The sequence below is a fragment of the Heterocephalus glaber genome, unplaced genomic scaffold, assembly GCF_053883595.1.
Source record: "Heterocephalus glaber isolate CG9 unplaced genomic scaffold, H.glaber_assembly_v1.0 deba00001550, whole genome shotgun sequence".
NCBI lineage: Eukaryota > Metazoa > Chordata > Mammalia > Rodentia > Bathyergidae > Heterocephalus > Heterocephalus glaber.
In genome coordinates, this window is record NW_028258343.1 from 8,867,017 (window position 1) to 8,888,421 (window position 21,405).

The 21,405-nt window shown below is 41.5% G+C and overlaps 1 protein-coding gene across 4 annotated transcripts; it reads right to left on the reverse strand.

Moving 5' to 3' along the window:
- Nucleotides 1-1,489: 1,489 nt before the first annotated feature.
- Nucleotides 1,490-21,397, reverse strand: Adat2 (adenosine deaminase tRNA specific 2). Of its 4 annotated transcripts, none has more exons than XM_021259316.2 (8): nucleotides 21,228-21,358; nucleotides 10,183-10,287; nucleotides 9,413-9,523; nucleotides 7,987-8,137; nucleotides 6,555-6,661; nucleotides 4,062-4,198; nucleotides 3,272-3,344; nucleotides 1,490-3,165 (listed from the first exon to the last, which is right to left on the reverse strand). In XM_021259316.2, exons 1-7 carry the CDS (start codon nucleotides 21,321-21,323, stop codon nucleotides 3,302-3,304), a joined length of 750 nt encoding a protein of 249 aa, XP_021114975.2. In that variant the 5' UTR covers nucleotides 21,324-21,358; the 3' UTR covers nucleotides 1,490-3,165; nucleotides 3,272-3,301. The 4 variants fall into 4 exon arrangements, with proteins under 4 accessions (XP_021114975.2, XP_021114974.2, XP_021114977.2 ...); XM_021259315.2 differs by lacking the exon at nucleotides 21,228-21,358 and adding an exon at nucleotides 20,528-21,219; XM_021259318.2 differs by lacking the exons at nucleotides 9,413-9,523; nucleotides 21,228-21,358 and adding an exon at nucleotides 20,528-21,217.
- Nucleotides 21,398-21,405: the final 8 nt, after the last annotated feature.

Below are 21,405 nucleotides of genomic sequence, written 5' to 3' on the forward strand. Positions count from 1 at the left end.
TTATTAAAAAATGTCGGTGTGTTGAGGGTGTAGCGGTTCAGCAATAGGGCACATGATTGGTACGGCTGAGGCCCTGGGTTCAATCCCCAGCACTGCAATCAAGCAATCAATCAATCAAAGACAAAGAAACGTTATGAAAATTTTCTAGATTAAAAGCAGCTAAAGATGCAAGGTAATTCAGTGCAACACCTCACACTAGGATGAATCTGATACTCTATGGAGGTGAAGGAAATTCTCTAAAGGGCGTAATGGTTCCAAGTGACAAAACTGGAGTATCAATGGTAGACTAAAGTATACCAATATAAGATTTACTAAAATCACTAACTATACAGTGATTATGAAAGAGAGTATCCTATGCTTATCAAATATCAAAGTTCTTCAGGGTAAAGGGCCTCGATGCATGATGTATATAACTTCCCAAATGAAAACTTTAAAGAAAAATTAACAGATCTTGCCTACACTGGAGTTCTTGGCTATTTCTCTCCATAATATTCCAAATACAACACAGGAAGAGGGGCTTGGGCCAAATAACAAAGAAAGTACAAAGATATTTTAACACAATCCTTTATCAGTGATTGAAGCTTGCCAAATTGTGACACACCACCCATGCTGAGCAAAAATAAGCCAACAGTGGCTACTTAGCAGCTTAGATGTAATTATTTCTCCCTAATTTCTCTCAACAGGGCAGTGATTCTAAAACTTTTTGTATCCCACAACTTTCAGAACTCTCCTATACAAAGCAAGACTCTTAGCTGGTTTCTTTGAGCTGGGACATCTTTATATTTTAAGTTGGCAAATGTTAAAGCTGGATCACCTCATCATAGATCTGCAATTCCTGTGAAAACTGGGGCCCAAATTCTGCACTTAACGTTTCTGAGGCCCACAATGGCCCTGCAGCTGGAGGTGTTGGCCTCTAATCTTCAAGATATCATCTAATCTGGCCCCACACACACACAAAGGGATGGAAGGAGCTATGCCTATGACCAAAAATTTAGTATAGACTTTCCTGTAAGTCAGACACTGGAGAGAAAAATTTAAAATGTGATAAACCAAGATTAAGCTGTTCAGCCCTGCTTAGGAATCAGGAAACACTGCTTACTCATTTTCCAAAACACAGCAAAGGTGGGCATATGTCTATTGCAAGGTCTTTTCTGTCCTTCCTCGTTTCTTGCTTTGATTCTTTTAGTAGTGACTGCTTCTGGGATAAAATACTCATATATTACTTTTAGCTCTGTGTTTTTATCTTAGTCTCTTTTTTCATTTTCCCCAAAATTTCAACCAATAATTTTATTTGACAAACGTTTACCAAGAATCCGCTGGCACACAATGCTCAGAGTTACTGAGTGTACTCTACTGAGGACCCAGTAGTTTACCCTCCAGAGAATCCCCAGGAAAGTGATATGAAGACAATAAATGCAGAGAAGTCAGCTTGCAGAAAAGCTTTACACCCAGAGTGAATTATAACCAACTGCAAGAAAGAATAAACAAGTCAAGGCACTAAAATTTAATGAGAAGACAATTTTTAAAACAGAAAAAACTGGAGACAAGGTGCATGCAACATTACTGTAGATTTAAAATCATGCATATTCTTCTCCATAAAACTTTGCAAATGCAGTTAGAACATACGCTTACAAAACCTAGCAATTATAAATCCTCTGAACCATGTAACTGTGATTAGCTGCTACTCTCAGCAATATAAAAATACTTCCACCACAATTACATTCCAGCCTGTAATTCAAAACAAACAAGTCAGAGACATCGTTCAAATGGCAGAATCAACAAATACAGATGCTTTGCATCAAGGAAACGAATCCACTGAAGAAAAGCAACTGAGAGAAGACTGCTCTCTGCCTGCCAGGGCCTGGCCTGGGCTTCTGGTGGAACAGCGAGGCCCCCTTCTGGGCAAGGACGCACAGTGCAGCTCTGCACAGTGGCCCTTTGCACGGTGACCCCTACTGCAATCAGCGCTGGCTGCGACATCAGAAACTTGGGCTGTGGATACTTTCTCCTATGTTGTATTCACAGTTTCAAATTTTAGATATTAAATGTAAACCTCACTATCCATATTTTTAGGTAAATATTTGATTTCAGATCACACTGATCATCCTATTCTGCCAATGAGCATTCCTACCACCCACTGGCACGCCCATCTCCTTCACCCCGGGCCCCCTTTTTCTTTGTTTGTTTGGGGGGGTTTTTTTGGTACCTGGGATCCAACTTGGGTCCTTGTGCTTGCGCAGCAGGTGGCGAAACCACTGAGCTAAATCCCCGGCCCCCCCTTTTTCTTTTAGCTATAACTCTCAGCACTCTCCAGCAAACTGCATAATCCACTATACCCATCATCTGTCTCCATGGCTGGGATACAAGCTCCATGGGGACAGGCAGGCTTCTTCACTTTGTTCCAGGAAACGAAAGGACCCTGGCACAAAATAATTGCTCAATAATAAGGAATTGTCCCATTTATTCCTTTATCTTTTTAAGACTGCTTGTTCCTCTTCAAAGAAGGCATAAATAGGGCTTTATTATACCAATATGTGACAATTAAAAAATGACTTGTAAGCACTTGTTTTGAAAGTATTCATTTTCTTAAATGCTTTGTAAAAGCAAAAGATCTGTGTTAAGGACCATGTAATCATGGTCATATATACACAAACTCAGACAATTTAGAAAGAAGCCAGGCCCCGGTGCCCTGAGGGAAATAAGAGCTGTAAAACCTGAGGCTCCAACTCTGGAAGGCCAGCCCCAGAGAACACGTCTCACACCCTGTCCAGACACACACAGTGATGGATGCGGACACACTGCCTGCGAGCCAGCACTTCCCTGGACCGGGCATAAAGCTGTGGCTGAAGGGCATGCACTGTTTCTAATTTCTGAAACCTCAAACCTTAACTTTTCCCCTTCTGAAAATGTGCTTTCAGCTCGGGGGAAAAGCTAATAGTTGTTTACAATTGTCAGACTTTTAAGAAGTGCTAATTTGTTCCCTTAACAGAGCAAATGATGAGAGACACCATTTACCCACAGGGTAACAACATGTAAACATATGATTCATTGATGTCAACAGCTTTCGGCCCAGGAATTTTGTCCGGGTCACTGTGAGGCATTGGTCTTTCATCAGACAAGTTCAGGATTTCTGACATTCCTTTTTCCGAACTTTTGATTTCGGTGCTGTGAAAAAGAAAAAGGAAAAATGAAGATGGAGGCTCATGTCAGTTTCTCCTCATACTGACATGAGCCAAGGGAGGTTCGTTATATGCAGTAGGGGCATACTGACCATTTGGATTCTCCTGTTTGTAGAAGGTCTTTAACAGTTCCACAGCTTCCTCAGCCCGGTATCCAGGAATGCACTGATGAAATGAGAAAGGGGAGAATGAACGAAGGCCTGTGAAAATGTATGCCGAAGCCCACAAACACAGTGATACGAATCTAACTATGTAAGTAGATTTCAGATCATGGTAATTGCTTTGGGGATATTAGCGCAGATAAAGTACACTTCCAAAAGAGCAGACATTCAGCCTCAGGGAAACAACACCATTAATCAACTATTACTGAAGCGTCGGCTGATTAATCTTGGGCCAGGTCCATAAACGCTCTACACCTTGTAGTACAGTGTAGTACTTAACTTCAGGGACAATGTGAGGACTAAATAAAATAATACCTATCACATGGCTGGCACGTCATAGGTGCTAATAAACACTGCCTATTTTATCTGCTGTTCTTTACTGGTGGCCCATTAAGTGTTTGAAGCAACACAGCAGGGTTGCCAAACTATACCTGACAGAGCAAATCCACTCCATTGCGAAGAGGAGTGAGCTAAGAGTGGCTTTTATGTTTTTAAAGGGTTAAAAAAGACTGTAAGACACTGAGATAAGTGGCTCACAAAGGCTAAAATAATGGCTAGCCCTTTACCAAAAAAATCTTGTCCATTCTTGGTATTAAGGACTTTTTAAAAAGTGTCCAGTTAGTTCTGTATCTGGAATCCAACTGGAGAGAACAGAGCAAAACCTATGAAAAAATAAGTAAGCAATGGCGCTATCAGGAAGGAATGATATTGCGAGACATACTACACGGAGAAGATGCAAGCTGGACGTAGAGAACATTTACAGAGACCAAGCAGTGTTTCAGGGAAGGAGAGCGTAGGCTGTGCGGGAAGAAACCGGCTGACGGGGTGGCGGAGCTGGAGGATGAATATTAAGGGAGCCTGAAGAAAGAATGAAAGAGATGGGATCAGGAGTCTGACACAACACGCCCTTCTGAGGAGAGTGAAATGATGTATCCGTCCTTGATGCCAGGTATAAGGGAGGAAGGGCTGGTTGACTCCCACGGAGACTGGAGGCCCAGTCACTCCAGGGCACCATCTGTCTGCTCGTGCCTGGGCGATGTGAAGCCTTCACAACTTTCCCAATTGTAACAGTAACCCTTCTTTCCCTCTGGCCCCTGCAAGACTCCACTTTTGTTCTCATTTCCTCGCTGTCACAGTCTCAAGACTCCTCTGAAGCTGCCCTCGGTGGTAACCTAAAGACCCCTACTGACTAAAACACTGGTCTTCCCACCACCTCTACTCTCCACAGCCCTGTAGCCAGCCTCGCCGGCTGGCTCAGAACTCTCTCCCCCCCACAGCTTCTCACTGCCTCATCGCTCGGGGTCAGTCCCCTTGCTGCTGCTGTGGGTCTGCAGTGGTGGCCCCACGGCTCCCCCTTTGCTCCAGTGAGCCTCCACATGCACACACGAAGCCCTCTCCTCCTACGTGCAGTCAGAGCAATGGCTCTCCACCTTGGCTGCCCTGGAGAATCACTCGGGAGCTCCCTACAAACAGCCATGCTCCTCCAGTGCCTTCCCGTTCAATGGCCTAGGGCAGAGGCTGGGCACCTGGAAGCACTAAAGTTCTAATACACAGTCAGGGAGAAGACCGCTGAGCTACAAGTGCAGAAGGAAACTGTTCTACGCTAAAACACCAAGATAATATTTTCATGTATCCTTTATAGCTAGTTTCAGTTTTAATAAAAAGCACACATTCTTAATAAAATAAAAAAGTTTTAACCAAAGCAGAAATTATAAATGAAACACCATCTTCTTTGACAAGAAAATGGTTACAGGGCTCCGCTAGGAACTTTCATGCTGCTTATAATATAGTATTAAAAGAATCTCTAATTCTAGAATAAGAAAAGACACCTCAGCTTCCTATTGTTTCCTATCCTCTGAACACAGACAAAGGAAGAAAATACAGAATCTAGAAGTCTGTGATTTTTTTAGAATCATAAAATACCCTTAAAAACGTAATTTGGCAACAAACCTAGCGCTATGGCTTGAAGCCACAGCGTTCACTTTCCACTGAGCCGATGATGTGTGTGGTGTAAAGTGCCAGGGAATGTTGGTTTTGGTTCAGCCAGGTCTGCTCTATGCAGAGGTCTGAGAAAGGACTCCATTTGTGCCTTCACATCACCCATGTTTCAGAGAAATGTTCTACCCATGTCTGACATCCAAGGGCTCACCTTTATTCTGGCCAGAAACTGAGAAATTCTTTAGATCATTTTCATAAGCGAAGTCTTGTATGGACTCAGCAATTCATTTGCAAAGAGTTATGTAAACAAAGTTTGAGCTACTCCTACCAGTGGGAAAATCAAATCACTTTGCAGTTGTATGTCATGATCAAGCTAATTACATCATTAACTCTCTATCATTCCACTGTGATTTCTGGCTGATGTGATTGATGTTAAAGCATCTATTCTTATATGTAAACCATGTGCTAGGAAAGCCAATGTTTAGAGAACATTCAAGACAGAACATTTTATAAAACATGTTCTCAATGGGATTGAACTAAATTTAGCCTTTCATAAGTCCTTATCATAGTCTAATAAATAGCTGGGTCCATGAGGTCCAGCATTTGTTAAATTCTTTTCTTCTTAGAGTTATAATACTTTGGGGTTAACCTTCCTTTTTGGAGAGAAAAACTGAACCAGTGTAGAAAAACTGCACATCCTAAACCAAACTTTGACATACAGATTCCCAATGCTTATACTCTTCATCATAAAATCTTTGAAGATGTGTAAATGTAAAAGGAATGTGGAATTTCGAAGAGTTGAAGACGTGTGGAATCCCTGGGTAGGGGGAAATCTCAACGTTCAAAAGGCAGATAAAAAATAATAAAAATAAAAATAATAAAATACCACTAATAAGGTATATGGTAGCCTAGTGAAATTATTTAATTTGTTCAAAAATACTGTGCTCACTGAAAGTAGCATCTACGGTCACTGACATGGGCCAGGCCTCTCCAAGCTTGGTACACCACAGAATGACAGGAACGCTGCTGAAGACTGTTAGAAGTTAGGGGGAGGGCAGGGACTCTCCTGCAGGAGAGATTTTGTCAATGAAGAGCGAGACCACCCATCTAGAAACTCTTACCTGTTGTCTTCCACTAAGCTATAAGAAACTCAATCTGGGGTCCTGGGACCATGTCAGATTCTGTGACAGCTTCTTGGAATATGGATCACACACTGTCCACCAGCCCAGTGAGATGAAAGTCATCAGAAAGAAAAAGTGTAAGCAGATCGTACTACCTGAAACGGTCTCCCAGAATTCGGTAAGTCAGCAGAAGCGACATCTAGGACAGAGCCACAGCCACCGAACCGTTCATTCTGACAGCCATAAACAACCAGCGGGATTTATAAGACAGAATTAAGGTCCTGTAGGATACGCAGCACTGTGGCAAAATCGGCATGGGTTGATACAAGCCCTCCTGGAGAGGAAAGCTCAGACTATGCTTCAAAGCGAAGTTTGGGATTAGTCTTTAAAATCATACAATCCAGTTACACAACAGAAAGGTTTAAAGCATTTCGAAATTAACCCGTAACTGCAAACAGAACGAAAATTGAGTGCATAGTTGCTTAATGTTCTCAGTGTAGTACGTGCTCTGCTCGTGCCTACATCACAGTGTAGTTAATGTTCATAGTGTAATGTGAACATTAATGTTCATTAATGCTTAATGTTAACAGTGTAATGTTCACAGTGTAGTACGCCCTCTGCTTGTTCCTACACCACCTTTCAGAATCAGTAGAGAATGGGAGCCAGACAGGAAGAATGTAATCCAGGGATCTTCAATTTTTAAAAATAACAGATTGCTCCCCGTTCCCAGCCTACATAGAATTTAACCCCTGCTCCAATACGAAACAGAATAAAGCTAAGGAAACACAAAAGGCAACATGAGAAGGTTCTAAGTTGCCAAAAACTCTTCTTTTATGAGTGTATACTTCATTGTACTCAAAAACCTCTGTTATTTTTAAAGTGATCAAATTATTTGCATATAGTTTTAACTGTACATTAAAATACAAGTATGAAATGGAGTTTTTGAGTTTTCAAAAAATCTTTATAGAGCACCCAGTGTTTATGTTGCTTATTCTTTGTTAAGACACAATGCAAAGAGCTATAACTATTAATTTACCACTTTTTTATACAATTATGGTACTATAAACAATATCTTTGACTTACTTACTTTTTACTTAATTTTTTAATATTTTGAGATAGGTATGCATAGCAAAAACAAGTAACAGCTAAACACTGAAAATTTTAAATTACCCATAATCCATCATCCAAAGGCAGAATTTAGGCACATATTCTCCTGTAATCCACTTTCACTTAATTTATGATTTGCTCTTATATAGCAGTTTAAATTAGTTTGAAGAGGTTTTTTTCCCTAGCTTATTTAACAATTCTGTTTATTGACATAAAAAGAAACAGGAAATGTTACGTAAAATCTTTCCTTTCTGGTCAAGATATATTCTGCAATGAGTTTCCTAAGTTTGTGTTTTCATATATTAGAAAACTGCTGGGCTGTAGTTCGATGGTGAAAAGTATACTAAGTACCTGTGGCAAGTACCATGCCCTGGGTTCAGTACTATGGCCAAAAAAAGAAAAGAAAATATGTTATGCGTCTGGCCAGTTTCTTATTCAGAGGAAAGGTACAAGGCTTGAACTTACAAAGTCAAAGGATACTCATCAGGCGGAGAGCAGCTGCGCACATGATGCATGGCTCCACAGTGACATACAGCACAGTGTGTTCAAAGACTGAAGAAGGACTCTGGCCATTTTGGTGACACCAGTCGAGGACCTGATCAATCGCCACCATTTCTGCATGTCGAGTAGCCTTCAAAGAAAGATGCTTGCACTGATCATTTGCCTCATATAACTGACATTTTACAAATACACAAACAAATATAAAAAGACATGTCTATTGCTTCTGCCAACATTTTAATGAATGAGGTTTCAGGAGACCCTCAGCAGTTGACAGGCTATTCCCCAGTTCAAGTATCATAATCTCACCCACAGAAGATATCCACTCCCAGATGCTGTATAAATCCTGCTGTATTTTTAGTTATATTCCTAAGGAGCTTAGGGGAAACTTTCAATTAAAATACCACAGCTAGGCGTGGTGGCACACTGAAATCCCAGCACTCAGGAGGCTGAGGCTGGAGGATTGCCGAGAGTTCAAGGCCAGCCTGGGCTAAATAGTGAGTTCAAGGCTGGCCTGAATTACATAGCAAGACCTTGTCCCAAAAAAAGAAAAGAAAAGAAAATCAATTAAAATACCACAGAGAAGATAAGAAAAAAGATAATTAGGATTTCTGAATATTTTAGGGGAAGCTTGAAATTTTCATAAGCTTGTATCTAGTTTCAAATATATTTTCAAGGCTGTCACTGACCTCACTCTAACTATATTTAGTTTGCTGGGGGATGAAATTTTTATATGCTGGCAAACTGTAGAGAAGCAGAGACTTGGTATATTAGTCTCTGATACCTCATGGGAATCAGTATTCCATAGGAGAAATCACACAGCATGTGAAATCAACCACATTTAAATCTGAATCCTGACAGGGACAATGCTAATTATGGAGTGCTGGGCAAATTATCTACGTCTTGTTTTCCCGTATGAAAATGAGGTGTCCTGGGATCTACCCCTCTACACCTTAAGGCAAATGGAATTACACGAAGCACAGTGCTGCATGGTGCTATGTACGTACTCTGCTACCTCTTCCCTGCCGCCTCCTGTTAAAATAGCTTACTGTGAGTCATAGTTCCTCTATGCAACAACTACTTACAATATCCATTACAGTAGCATTTATCAATAATTTAAAGAGTGCTAATTATGTATGAGTCATTGTACTAAATAAATTCTGGGTAGGATAAAAAGTTTCTGCCCTCAACAAGCAAAGAAAGAAAAAAAAACCCAAACAACTGGTGGAGCCAACAGAGAGGTGCTTGTTTTCTAACTGTTACGGTTTAGAGCTAAAACTTCCCCCAAAAGTCTCAGATGTTTGGATCATGGGGTGCTATCTTCATCAGTGGGTTCAAAGTTCAGGAACTAAATGTGCTGCAAGGAGGCGGGGCCTGGTTGGAAGAGACAGGTCCCTGTGGGCCTGACCTGGAAAGGTGGATTCTTGTCCTCAGCTCCCCTTCTTTCCTGCTTCCTGATGGCCAAGGGTGGAAGCGCTTTCCTCCACCAGGCTCTTCCACACCATTTCTGCCTTGGAGCCTGCTGACCATGGGCCAAAACTGAGCTGAAAGAAAGCTCACCTCCTTTAAGCTGTGGGTGTTGGGTATTTTGTCACAGGAAGGCAAAGTGATTAATTCACTTACCACCTAGGGCATGATGGAAAAGTGTTAGCATGGTGGCCCAAGGTGCCAAGGAAGCCAGGTAGGAGCAGAGCTGGCCGGGGTGGGGTGGGGGGATGTTTAGGTAAAATCACACTCAGAAACTGAGAGGAGGCATCAGAGAAGGGGTTCCAGTCCTGGCTGCATCCTGAAACCCACAGGAGAGCTTAAACTTTCCCTATGCTGAGTGCCTTTTAAAGCTCAGGTTCGGAATTCCTGAATCGTGTCTCCACGTAGCTCTCAATAAATAAACTGCTGAACTGTATCACCTCGGTCAACTCCCTCGTTTCCTGCTAAAGAGCAGCTATGCTACCAAAAAATTATTCACTACAGTTGTATGGCTTCATTACATTTTGCTATTTTCCCCATCTTTAAAAAATTACTGTAGCACTGTCACAATCAGAACAAAACAGCATTAAAACAGAGATGTGAAAGGACCCTCGTGGGGCCACATTCCGCCTCATCTTCCTGCTAACTTCCCTCAGTACTCTGTTCCTGCCGCCTCAGTGTGTTTGCCATCATGCGGCTCAACTCCCATACATTTTTCGTTTGATTCACTTCATTTCTTCCCTTCCCCACGACTTCATTGTTGTAAACCATAAGGCAGCCAACAGGAACTTCGGTATTTTTGAGGGCATCTTTGGCCTGAAATAAAAAGTGGAAAATCTGAGATGTAGCGGTACTTGAAAAGGCCACACAAAGAAACAGATGCGGAACAGGCAGGATGTACACAAGAATCAGGAGCCAAGATTCTCCCTTTTCTCAAATCTAATTCCATTATGGTACTCAGCGTCTGTGTTCTCCATGGTGTACCCATGTGAGGAAGAACTCTGGAATACAGTACCTTCCTAGGTCTCGAGCCTCTGATGATTTCTTCTTCTCACTGGGAGCAGATGTGATCAAAGGACTATCGCAGATCTGTATTATTATTTTTTTTTTTTGGTGCCAGGGATCAAACTCGGGACCTTGAGCTTACAAGGTAGGCAGAGGAACCACTGAGCTAAATCCCTGGCCCTTCTTTCACTTGTTAAAATTCTACTTTCTTAATTTTTTTCTTCTTTAAAATTATAGAAGTGATCTCCTAGAGTCCCAGTAGCACACAGGTGACCAGACTGGATGTCATTTTGTCTCATGATTTCTAATCAAAGTGAGACAATAAAAGTTATGGCAAAACTACTTTGAAAAACGTTTTGGAAGTTTCTTTACAAAGTAAATACACATATACTCCATGATCCACAGGTGCACAGAACCACAAGCACATACACACAAGTGCACAAAAGGTGCTGAAATTTTAATAAGCTCTGCAGAGTGTACCAATGCAACTCTCCTGGCTTTGATACTGTACTACCACCAAAGGAAACTGTATACTTGCATCCTCGTATACTATTTTTTTGCAACTCCCCATGAATTTATAATCGTTATAAAACAGAAAGTTAATAAGTATAAATGATAGAAAATAAGAAAGATCTTGCAGCAGAGATGAAGAAGAAATGTTAGGTCACGCATCATGGTGGTGCACACCTGTAATAACAGCACTCTGGGAGGCGGAGACAGGAGGATTACAAGCGAGAGCCCAGCCTGAGCAAGTTAGCAAGATCCTGTCTCCACCTTCAGAAAATAAAGTAAAGTAAAAGGGCTGGAGATATAGCTCAGTGTGAAGTCCCTGAGCTCAACCCCAAGTATCACCCCAAAATAAATATAAATAAATGCATGCAAGCCTACAGAGGGAGAGGAAAACCAGGCATGTCCGGTTTCCTGGCAGACCCCAGAAGAAGCCTGGCCAAGCTGGGTGGGGCGGGAGTCATCGGTGCTGAATGCAATGGCACAGAGGCGACTTGTGTGGGAATGGTGGAAAGGAGAAGCGGGGCCTTTAAGTGACTCCTCTACGGGTTACATTTTTAGCTTCCAGAAATACTTCTCCCCCGCAAATTTTTAAGACCCGATACCATGTCTACGCCTCAAGTATTCTGATTCTGAGAGCTTGAGAATACATGAGGCATGATCGAAAAATACAGTGTATGTCTAAACAAAAAAAACTTAACAGTGAGACATATTGCTATTAATCCCCCTCCAGATACTCCACTCACTTGGGACACACTTATCTCATCATTCTTGGTTCAAAGCAGATTTAAAGAAAATGGAAATCCATTTCACTCAATCCTGTCTCATATTTCTCAACACTCTTCCTACCTCTTCCGCGAAGCGTGATGTTCTCTTTATGAATGCAAAGGAGCTCAAGCAAAATGGCCTGAGAGATGTGCGGTAGCTTTCATTAATACTCCCTGCCCTTTATGGAAGAGGCCAAGCTCGGTCATTATTTAAAATGGTTACTTGGTCTTATAAAATTAACAGATTATCAGCTTTCAAAAGGGAACTGCTACCGAAATCTCTCTTCCTTGCAGCCCAAACACTGGTCTCCATCTTCTCATTAAATGTAATTTGGTTTTTCCTCTAGGCAGGTCTCACCCAGTTGCAGATAATGAAAGCTCCTGTAAGGAAGCGCAGCAGATTTTTTCCTATTTTCTGTAAAGTTAATAGCATTACAAACTACTCCCCAGTGATGTGGTGAAAATGGATGAGGGGCAGAAGATTACAGTTCACAGACCTTTGCTGGGTTCCCAAAGAAAAATTTCCAAAGTAGGACAAAAAATGAGGGAAAAAAACAAGTTAGCCAGAAGATCTCTTAGGTAGACTATCATAACATATAAAAGGTTAAACTGTTCTACAACTGCTACTACAAATTACACCCTGATGCTCTCTTTTCCTCTGCCAACTTTCAATTCCTCCATATGGTGCTGAAGGCCTCCCAACTACCAGTCTCCCTGCAGACCAGCCTCCGACACGCTTGACGTTATTCTTCTAGGTCTGTGGTTATCATCCTTTCCAGAAGCAAAATCCTGTTTGAGAATCTGATGACAGTTATAGGCTCTTACCTGAAAAAAGCACATATAGGAGGCGTGATCAAAAATTACAGTGAGCGCTCACTTCTTAAAAATGAATTTATGATGGTGAATTTATGACATACTGCCATTAATGCCTTCAGAATACTCCGTGTTGCTTTGAACACATTTTCCCCATTATTCTTGGCACTTTCTGAAGCAGATCTGAAAGTTTACCTTTTGTCTCTTTAGTTGCACAATTGTGGGTGCCTGGATCAATTCAAAACAATTACCTCTCATTCAAAACATGGTCGTTTTGACTTGGGGAAGAACTGGAAGTCACACAGTGCCAGATCGGGTGAATAAAGTGGATGAGGACAACCATAACGTTTTCACGAGGCCAAATTTCTGCTGGATGGCACTTGGCAGCAGCATTTGCAGTACTTTTTATCATGCCTCATACAGACACTCAGGAAAGAGGACGTCCAGAACTGCTTCACAAAGGGGCAAGAACGATGGGATAAGTGTGTTTGATGGAGGAGAGGGATTCTGAGGGTGATCAATGCCAATGTGTCTTTTACTGTAATAATATTTTAAGTTTAAACACTCACTGTAAATTTAGATCACACCTCATACATAAAATTTTATAAATAGTTTCAAGTTTCACAGACTCATCCTAAAACCTGAGCCCCGGGTTAGGAAGCTCTAAGTAGGAAGCTCTGTTCTAGTAGACAAAGTTTCTCATCTCTTCATACCTGACAGTTCCCCTGATCAACCTTTCCAGCAACTTACATTGCTTTTGTCCCTTAAAATGCAGAACTTCCATCATTTCTCTGAACCAACTTGCTCAGAACCTTGTCAGCTACTACTATACGGCAGTGCTTTATGTCTGTCTCTATGTTGGGCCCTGGACGTGTCACTTATCAACTTTCATTTATGGCTTGATCCTAGAACGTGACCACTAGTCTGTGCCTGAGCACCAAGCACAAGGCCGGATACACAGAGAACACTCGATCATCCCACATTTGTCAAAACAGATGATGCTTTCTCTTTGCACTCCCCACAGGTCTAGCACAGTATTATACTAAATGTCTAGAAAATGCATACTTCAGTAAACACAATTTATTCTGGAAAGCTTGCAGCTTTTTTCCTTCTGTGTATATCTATAGCCAATCTTTCTTTTTTCCCAAGCATAAAGTAAGATATGTTCAAAGTAGAAAACTTGAGAGTAAAAAATCCACACATCAAAAATAAAAATCAATGGGCCTGGGATTTAGCTCAGTGGTTTCTCTGCTTGCTGTGCAAGCACAAGGACCCAAGTTTGATCCCCGGTACCAAAAATAAAAAATAAAAAAATAAAAATCACTCATAATGTCAATACCCCAAAATATTCATCACTATTACTATTATTAAGCAACAGAAGTCATCCAGTGTTTTTCCTATGCCTGCACAGATGTATTTGCAGGGTTATTTTTTAGAGAAGCAGATTTACGTTACATATATAATGCAGCAGTCTGCCCTTTTCATTCAGAAATGTATTGTAAATATTTCACTTAGCTGGGTAATCATTTTTCATCTCATGATCTTTTAAAGGTTGCAGAGCATTCCTCTTGTTGAATACATCACACTTACTAAACTAATCCCCAACTGTTTGACAGTTACATTGATTCAAATTCTATACTTCTAGTAAACAAGTGAAGAACACCCTGTATAGTGTATCTATTGCTTCCTTGTGAATTATTTCCGGAAATAGTGATAAAACACAAATAGCCCCTACAATGATTTTTAAAAAATAAAGTTAATAATAAATAAAATTGATCAATGAATATGTCTGGGCAGTTTCTAGAAGGAAAAAACCTAAATGTCCAATCAGGATCCTCCATACATAGTCAGGGTAATGAAATCGAGGCACAAGGAGAGTGCAGCACTTGGACACCCGTGAGCGTGCGACAGGGAGATGGCCACAGGCCAGGCTCACGTCACGGCTTCATCTTAACAGCCCGGTAACTGCGGAGATCACAAACTGTCCCAGCCTCCGCGTCCGCACTGGAAGATACGGACAACAATCCCCACGTCGCAGGGCTGCTGTGAGGCTCCAGAGACACGGCCCCGTGAAACACTGTGCACAGCACCGTGTCTGGAACGTAACAACAGGACAACGCTGTTCCTTGCTCCCGTGCTTTTTGCCAACCTTGTTCCCTTAGAATGCTATGCTAAGCGCACACGATATGATGGTTAAAACCACAGCCTTTCTTAAATGCTCAGCTCTCCAAAAGAAAACTGTTGTGAAAGAGAATGATTTTATTAAAGTAATAAAGTTGACGGAATTAAGGTTTGGTAACTTTACTAAAGAACAACAAAAGTAACAGGGATGCTGCTTTTCATTTATCACACTGCCAAACATTAAAGAGTGATAATTCTAAGGCTGGGGATGTAGCTCAATGGCACTGCACCTGTTTTGCAAGCACAAGGTCCTGAGTTCAATCCCTGGTACGGGGGGAGTGATAATTCTGGGTTAGGGGAGAAGAGGAACCGGACAATTTCACAACCTGGTAATGGAATCGTGACCATTGCTAACAGTGGTGTCCAATAGAAGATTAAAAAAAAATTTTTTTTATTAGTGCATGTTTGCAGTACATAATGATTACATTCATGGGGGAAGACGGCACATGTACAGAACACACTTTAACTCTTTTTTCAAACTTCCCTCCCCCTCCATCTCTTTTGCAAGTTTAGATCTTCCCTAACAGAAGCTTTTGTCACAACGGAAATAGCGGGTGGTCACAGGTGACTACTGAGCACTTGAAATACGTCTCACACAACTGAAGAACTGAATTTTATTTTATTTCACCTTAATTAATTTAAATTTAAACACCCAGCATGTGGTTAGTGGCTACTGCATTGGGCAGGACACTTGCAGACAACAACATAGCAATATGCTTACAGCTTTAAAACACACACACACACACACACACACACACACACACACACACCCCTTGTCTCACTGTTGGTAGTCATTCTAACTGTAATGAAAGTATACATATGGACAGAGACATACAGAAGAGTATTCCCAAAATGTTAGAACTGAAATTACAATGAGGACCCAAAGTGAGGCAAAGGTCAAACGTATGTGCCATGTAAAGCTCTGTAATGCACAGTACTGTTTGCTATGCTGTCATCCGAAACTGCGCTGTTTACACGTTAACAGTCCACTGACAGCAGGGCGTTAGGTAATAGTCACAAAATTAGTTCAACTATGTTTATAGTTGGATTTTGTATGACTGAATTATTTATGCAATCAGAAAAGAAAATTAAATTCTTTCATTTTGGGAAAAAATGTCAAAGGCAAAGGGCAGTACTGGGTCAAAGGCTAAGCTCATTTTGAAGGCTTTTTACCTGTGCAGTCAAACTGCCCTGTAGAAAGGGCATCTGCATTCAGCTCCTACAATCAACCTTCTCTGCCCCACCTTTATTCCCATGGGCATTATATTTTTTTCTGTCTTGCTAATTTAATGGCTGACAAATTATATCTCTTTTTAGTTTGAATTTTATTACTAATAAAATGCCATATGTACTAATTTGTCAGCTACTTGTCATTTCCTTTAGAGATATCCTGTTCATATCCTTTGACATTCTCCATATTTTCATCCATCTTTTCTTATTAGTTTGGAGAGTGCTTGCATTTTATATAGACTATATATTATATACATGTCCATAAGTTATACATTAAAGCTATCAAACACCCTTCTATATTTATGTTGCAAATGTTCTTTTTTTTTGCCACTTGCTATTATTTTGCAGTTTACCTTTTAAACAGATAGATGTTTTCAAAGTTTAATGAAAACCTAACAATTTTTCTGTCATGTTTTCTGTCCTTTGGTGGCATATTTTATTATTTATTATGCCCATTGTTATTATTTTAAACATCGTCTCACTGTGTAGTTTATGCTGGTCATCAATACGTAGCCCAGGCTGGCCGTAACTCATGGAGATACTTTGCCTTAGCCTCCTGAGTGCTGGAATTATAAGCATGTGACACTATGCCTGACTTTGATATAAAGAGTCCCTCTCTATTCCAATACTATACAAATACCATTTATTTACTTCTAATTCTCTTATAGTTTTATTTGCTTTTATTTGGCTTAATCTTTAATCCTATCTTCTCAATCAGATTTATGTCATAAAAATATACTGATGACTTTTTTTAAAAAATCACCCATAATTTTATCATGTTATCTAATTATCTTTGCAAATTTTCCTCTGGTTTGATTCACTAAGCCAAAGTAAGAACTTTATTTATTGAATGCATTCTGTGAAGCACTTTACAAAGATCATTTAACCCCTACAACCCGTGAAATAGATATTATAGTCTCATATACAGATGCAGACGCCGAGGCAACCTGTCAAGGTTGGTCTGATCACAGCTAACCTCTACACCTAATGTAGAGTATAACGTTATTTGTATCTGCTTGTTCAGTGTTAAAAATCGCAGGCTTCCTGGTTTCCACCGTCATGTTTAACAGTGAAATGACAGCTGTGGTCTCTCACTGTTCTAACCAGGTTTCATAAGCAGTGGTACCACTGGGTCATATGGTGCATGCGCTAAGTTGCTGTCCAAAACTGTTGAACCTGTTAGATGAGTAGGGCTCTACTGACTTCTGGAGTCTCATTGACTTTAGATGGTGTTTCTTTAAAAACTAGATTTCCAGTTTTCTAGAGAGCCCTTTTCCTTCCTTTTTATAACCCAGGCTTGTGGGTTTATATCTGGATGTCCTCTCAAAGCCTCATGAGCTCATAGGTGGGGCTGTGGGAGGTAACTGATCACGCGCGGGCCCTGATACTCAGAGTGGATTCGTGCACTGATGGGTTTATAGCTAACTGTGATGAAGGGAGGGAAGCGCGGTGGGAGGAGGTGGGGGCGTGGCCCGGCAGGCTCTATGTCTCCCCAGCTCCCCCACGCTCTGCCCTTGATCTCTCTGCTTCCCTCCGCATGCTATGGGCAGTTTCTCCTCTGCCATGCTGCCTGCCTTGGAGCTAGCTGGCTGTGAACTGAAACCTCTACGAACTGAGCCAAAATAAACCTCTCCTCCTTTAAGTTGCTGGTGTCAGGTATTGTGTCCCAGTGATGGGAAAGCAACTAAGATCTGGGGTTTTAAAAACTTATTTTTTAAAAAGATAGAAATATTTTAGATGCCCCCTTCCTCCCCATTATGCACACGCAGTGGCGATTTCACTTTCCAATGCTCAGTAGAGTCAGGAGTGGTGGCGTATGCCTGTAGTCCCAGCTACATGCAGGCTGAAGCAGGAGAATCACAACTTGGAGGCCGGCCTGGGCCACACTGGGGGGCCCCATCTCCGAACAAACAAATCCTCAGTACAAATTAGTCGAAGATGGACTTGCTGCCTCTGGCTTTAACACTAGTTATACTCTTAGACTAATCTTAAATTCTTATCAGAAGTTATTCTTTAAATTTAAGATTTGAAGTTTCTTTGCGAAACAAAGTACACAAGTTGTGGTGAGAACTTTTCCCTTTTTTAAAGCCTGGAAGAAATATACATAGGCCAAAACCAAAAAGGCAACCACTAAGGGCCTCCTTAATCCCAAACAGGAGGTAAACTGTGTAATCACAAACCCAGGCGTTTATAATCCAATTAAAAGACAAAAGGCCAGTGTCTTACAAATTCTCTGAAGTTCAGCCATCTCATTTGATAGACTAGAAAGGGAACTGTGGAGTGATTTAAGTGACTTGCCTAAGATCACACCAAAACATCATTAAAGGACTTAAGTGTTTAGTCCCTAAGCCTAAATAAAGAAATGTAGAAGTGGGTAGATGAAATGCTCTAAGATAGCAGGATGACAACATTCTTAAAGCAAAGTAAAAACCTATAAAAAGAGGAAAAGAAAACATGATTCTGATACACACAGCCATGAGAGGAGAAGGGATCACAAAAATAAAAGAAAGAGTTAAATGTGTTATGTACATGTACCAACTCCCCACAAGGAATGTGACTCATTATGTACTATAAACATGTACTAATAAAAGAATAAAAAATAGAAGGGAGGAAAATAAAAAAGGAATGAGTCATGGTATCAAGTTAATAGGTTACAATAATGTTTTCTGAAACATAGTAAAATAAAAATGCCAGGAAAACTATATATAGGAAGGATAAGTATTCCACTGTAAAACTTTTGTTTAGATTATACCTATATTTATTTTCTGAGTTGTAATATAAAAGTTTTATTTTGTTTTCACTGTGGGACACTTGTTTAAAGGTATGAGAAGCAAGTTTAAAAGAACACTATATAAGTCAAAAGAACTATGATACATGCTCTAATGCATCACAGCTTACATTAGAAACTGAAAAGTATTTGGCTGTAATACTGAATAAATGCAGGGCAAATAATGTGAGAGATTATTTTAGTAAGAGAACAGAACAAAATTAGTCTCAGTAATGAAGCCCCAAAGCCAAGCACAGTGTATTCAATAAACACTTGAGGAATGAGTGAAAAAATTATGGAATTAATTAACTACAGCGGACCAGAGGCCATAGAAAGGCATAATTATAAACATGTATGAAAGGATCTTTTTTACAGTAGTATCAGAGAAATGAAAAACTAAAGGGAATTGCATATATCTTTATGTGTGTATGTATAAATGCATATACTGTATGTGTATGTAAATATATGTGTGTATAGATATTCCTTGTTGAATGACCTACATGGTTAACAACTAGTCGTTAATCTGTTCAGACTTAGGACCCACATTCGGACTTACAATGCAAGAGCATGAGCAGGAGTGTGGCATTATGGTGGCTTCTTTTACAGTAGAGTACTGTAATTTTTTCTGGATTGTACTGTAGTGTACAGTGCTATAGTTTTATGTTCTGTTACACATTACAGTACTACATGTAAGAGGCAAATAAAAGCAAAGTCATCAAATTGGAGTTTCCTTTGACCATTTCTTTGTTCTGAATATTGTAATGTACATTCTATATACAATTCCTCATTTACAACCAATTCATTTAATGACCTAGTAGCAGGAAGTTAACTTGGGTCATTCTACAAGAAATGTCTGTATATGGATATGCATTTATCTGTATATAAATGTATATATGTGCATTCATATGCAGGTATGTGATGTATAAAGATGAAATGGTCAACAATGACTGCAAATGCGATATACAGATCCACAAGACTATAATGGAGCTCAAATATCTGCCTAGGGGTCTCATAGTTCTAAGGACATCATGAGGCATCATGTGTTTGTAGTGATGCTGGTGGCAACGAACCCACCATGCTGTTAGCATCATGAAAATACAGCAATACAATTATGCACACTACATAAAACTTAGTGATAAATTACTATGTCACTGGTTTATGTATTTACTGTACTATGCCTTTTATTCTTATTCTAGAGTAAACTTCCATATATACATATGAAGAGTTAACTATAAAACAACCTCAGGCAGGTCCCTCAGGTGGGACTGCTGAAGACGGCACTGCCATCCTAGGAAATGCTAGCTCCGTGAGGACCCTTCCTGTGGGATGAGGTATGGAGGTGGAAGATGGTGATTCACGATCATGGCCCCGTGTAGGCCTAGCTCATGTGCGTGTTTGTGTCTCGGCTTTTTAACAAAGAAACTTTTAAAAGAAAAAGAAAAGATGAAAGTTATCATAAGCTAATGTTAACTTATTTAAGAAAGAAAACGTTTTTTTCTAACGTGTAGCCTAAGTAGCCAGTGTTTACAAAGTCTAGGGCCTTCATTCTCTCACCACTCGCTGACTTACACAGGCAACCTCCCGTCCACCAGGCTCCTTTCACAGCAAGTGCCCTGTACAGACGTGCCACTTTAACAGACACACAAAGACACTTTTATACTACATTTGCACTTTGTGTATCCTATATTTAGATACACAAATCCCAAGCGCTGTGTTACAGTGGCGTGCAGCATCCATTACAGTAACGCTGCACAGGCTCACAGCCTGGGAGGAACTGGCTGCGTACCATGCTGAGGAGGCCTTTGGAGGCTGCACCGTCTCGCTCTGCGGAAGAACTCGATGCTGTTCCCACGATGTCCAAGTCCCCAGGGCAGGCGTTTCCAGAACACGACCCCGTGGGCCGTGCACGTGCTGTACACGCCATACAAACTTTCCTCCTGGTAAGCAGCTCAGCGGCTCACCCCAGTGCGGGTAAAGCCGGGATGACACCACCACGGAGGGAAGCCCGCCTTTCTCAGCCCGCGGGGCAGCCAGGGAAGGACGCTGGACAGAGGGAGCCCCGGGGATGCACGGGGGAGGGCGCTGGCTGTATGGGGACGCGTTTTCCTACTGCTGTCCACCAGCAACATCTTCAGCCCCCTTCCTTCTCTACCAGGTATATTCAAGGGAGCCAAAAACCCCCACAAAATAAAGTGACTCTGAAGAGTCTGAGTCCACAGGAAGGGGAGGGAGGCAGCCCGTGGAGCAAGTGGCCGAAGGGCTGCACTCGGCGCGCCCATCACAGCGATCACACGCACGGTTTCTGCGTGCGGTCACCTTTCCTCCCCCAGGGTCGCGTGAGAATGGGGTACAGGGGACTTCGGGAGAGTAAAGCCCGCTGTCCGCGGAGACCCGTGACGGGAAAGCGCCGGGACGTGCGCCTAGAACGGCGGGGGGGGGGGGGGGAACAGTTTCCTCCCTCGGCGTCCCCGTCCCGGGGTGCTTACCATGCGCATGGCCTCCTCCATCCACTTTGCAGTCTCCTCCGCCGACACCGTGCGCGATCCGCCCGCAGCTGCCGAGGGAGCCGCCTTCGCCTCCATACCGCGCCCTCCACGCCGAGACGGAAGAGCAGCGCCGGGGGCGGAACGCAGTGCGAGTGAGGCGTCGTTTCCGGGGGGAAGT

Bases quoted from the DNA above. Each gene is read 5' to 3' on its own strand.
- Adat2 (XM_021259315.2), bottom strand. From the start codon at position 20,665: ATGGCGTGTACAGCACGTGCACGGCCCACGGGGTCGTGTTCTGGAAAC. The intron at 8,138-9,412 runs GTCAGGCCCACA...CTTTCTTTGAAG, and splicing joins ACAAGAATCCACCTTTCCAG to GCTACTCGACATGCAGAAAT. The intron at 4,199-6,554 runs GTAGTACGATCT...TTCTTTCTTCAG, and splicing joins ATTCTGGGAGACCGTTTCAG to GCTCCCTTAATATTCATCCT.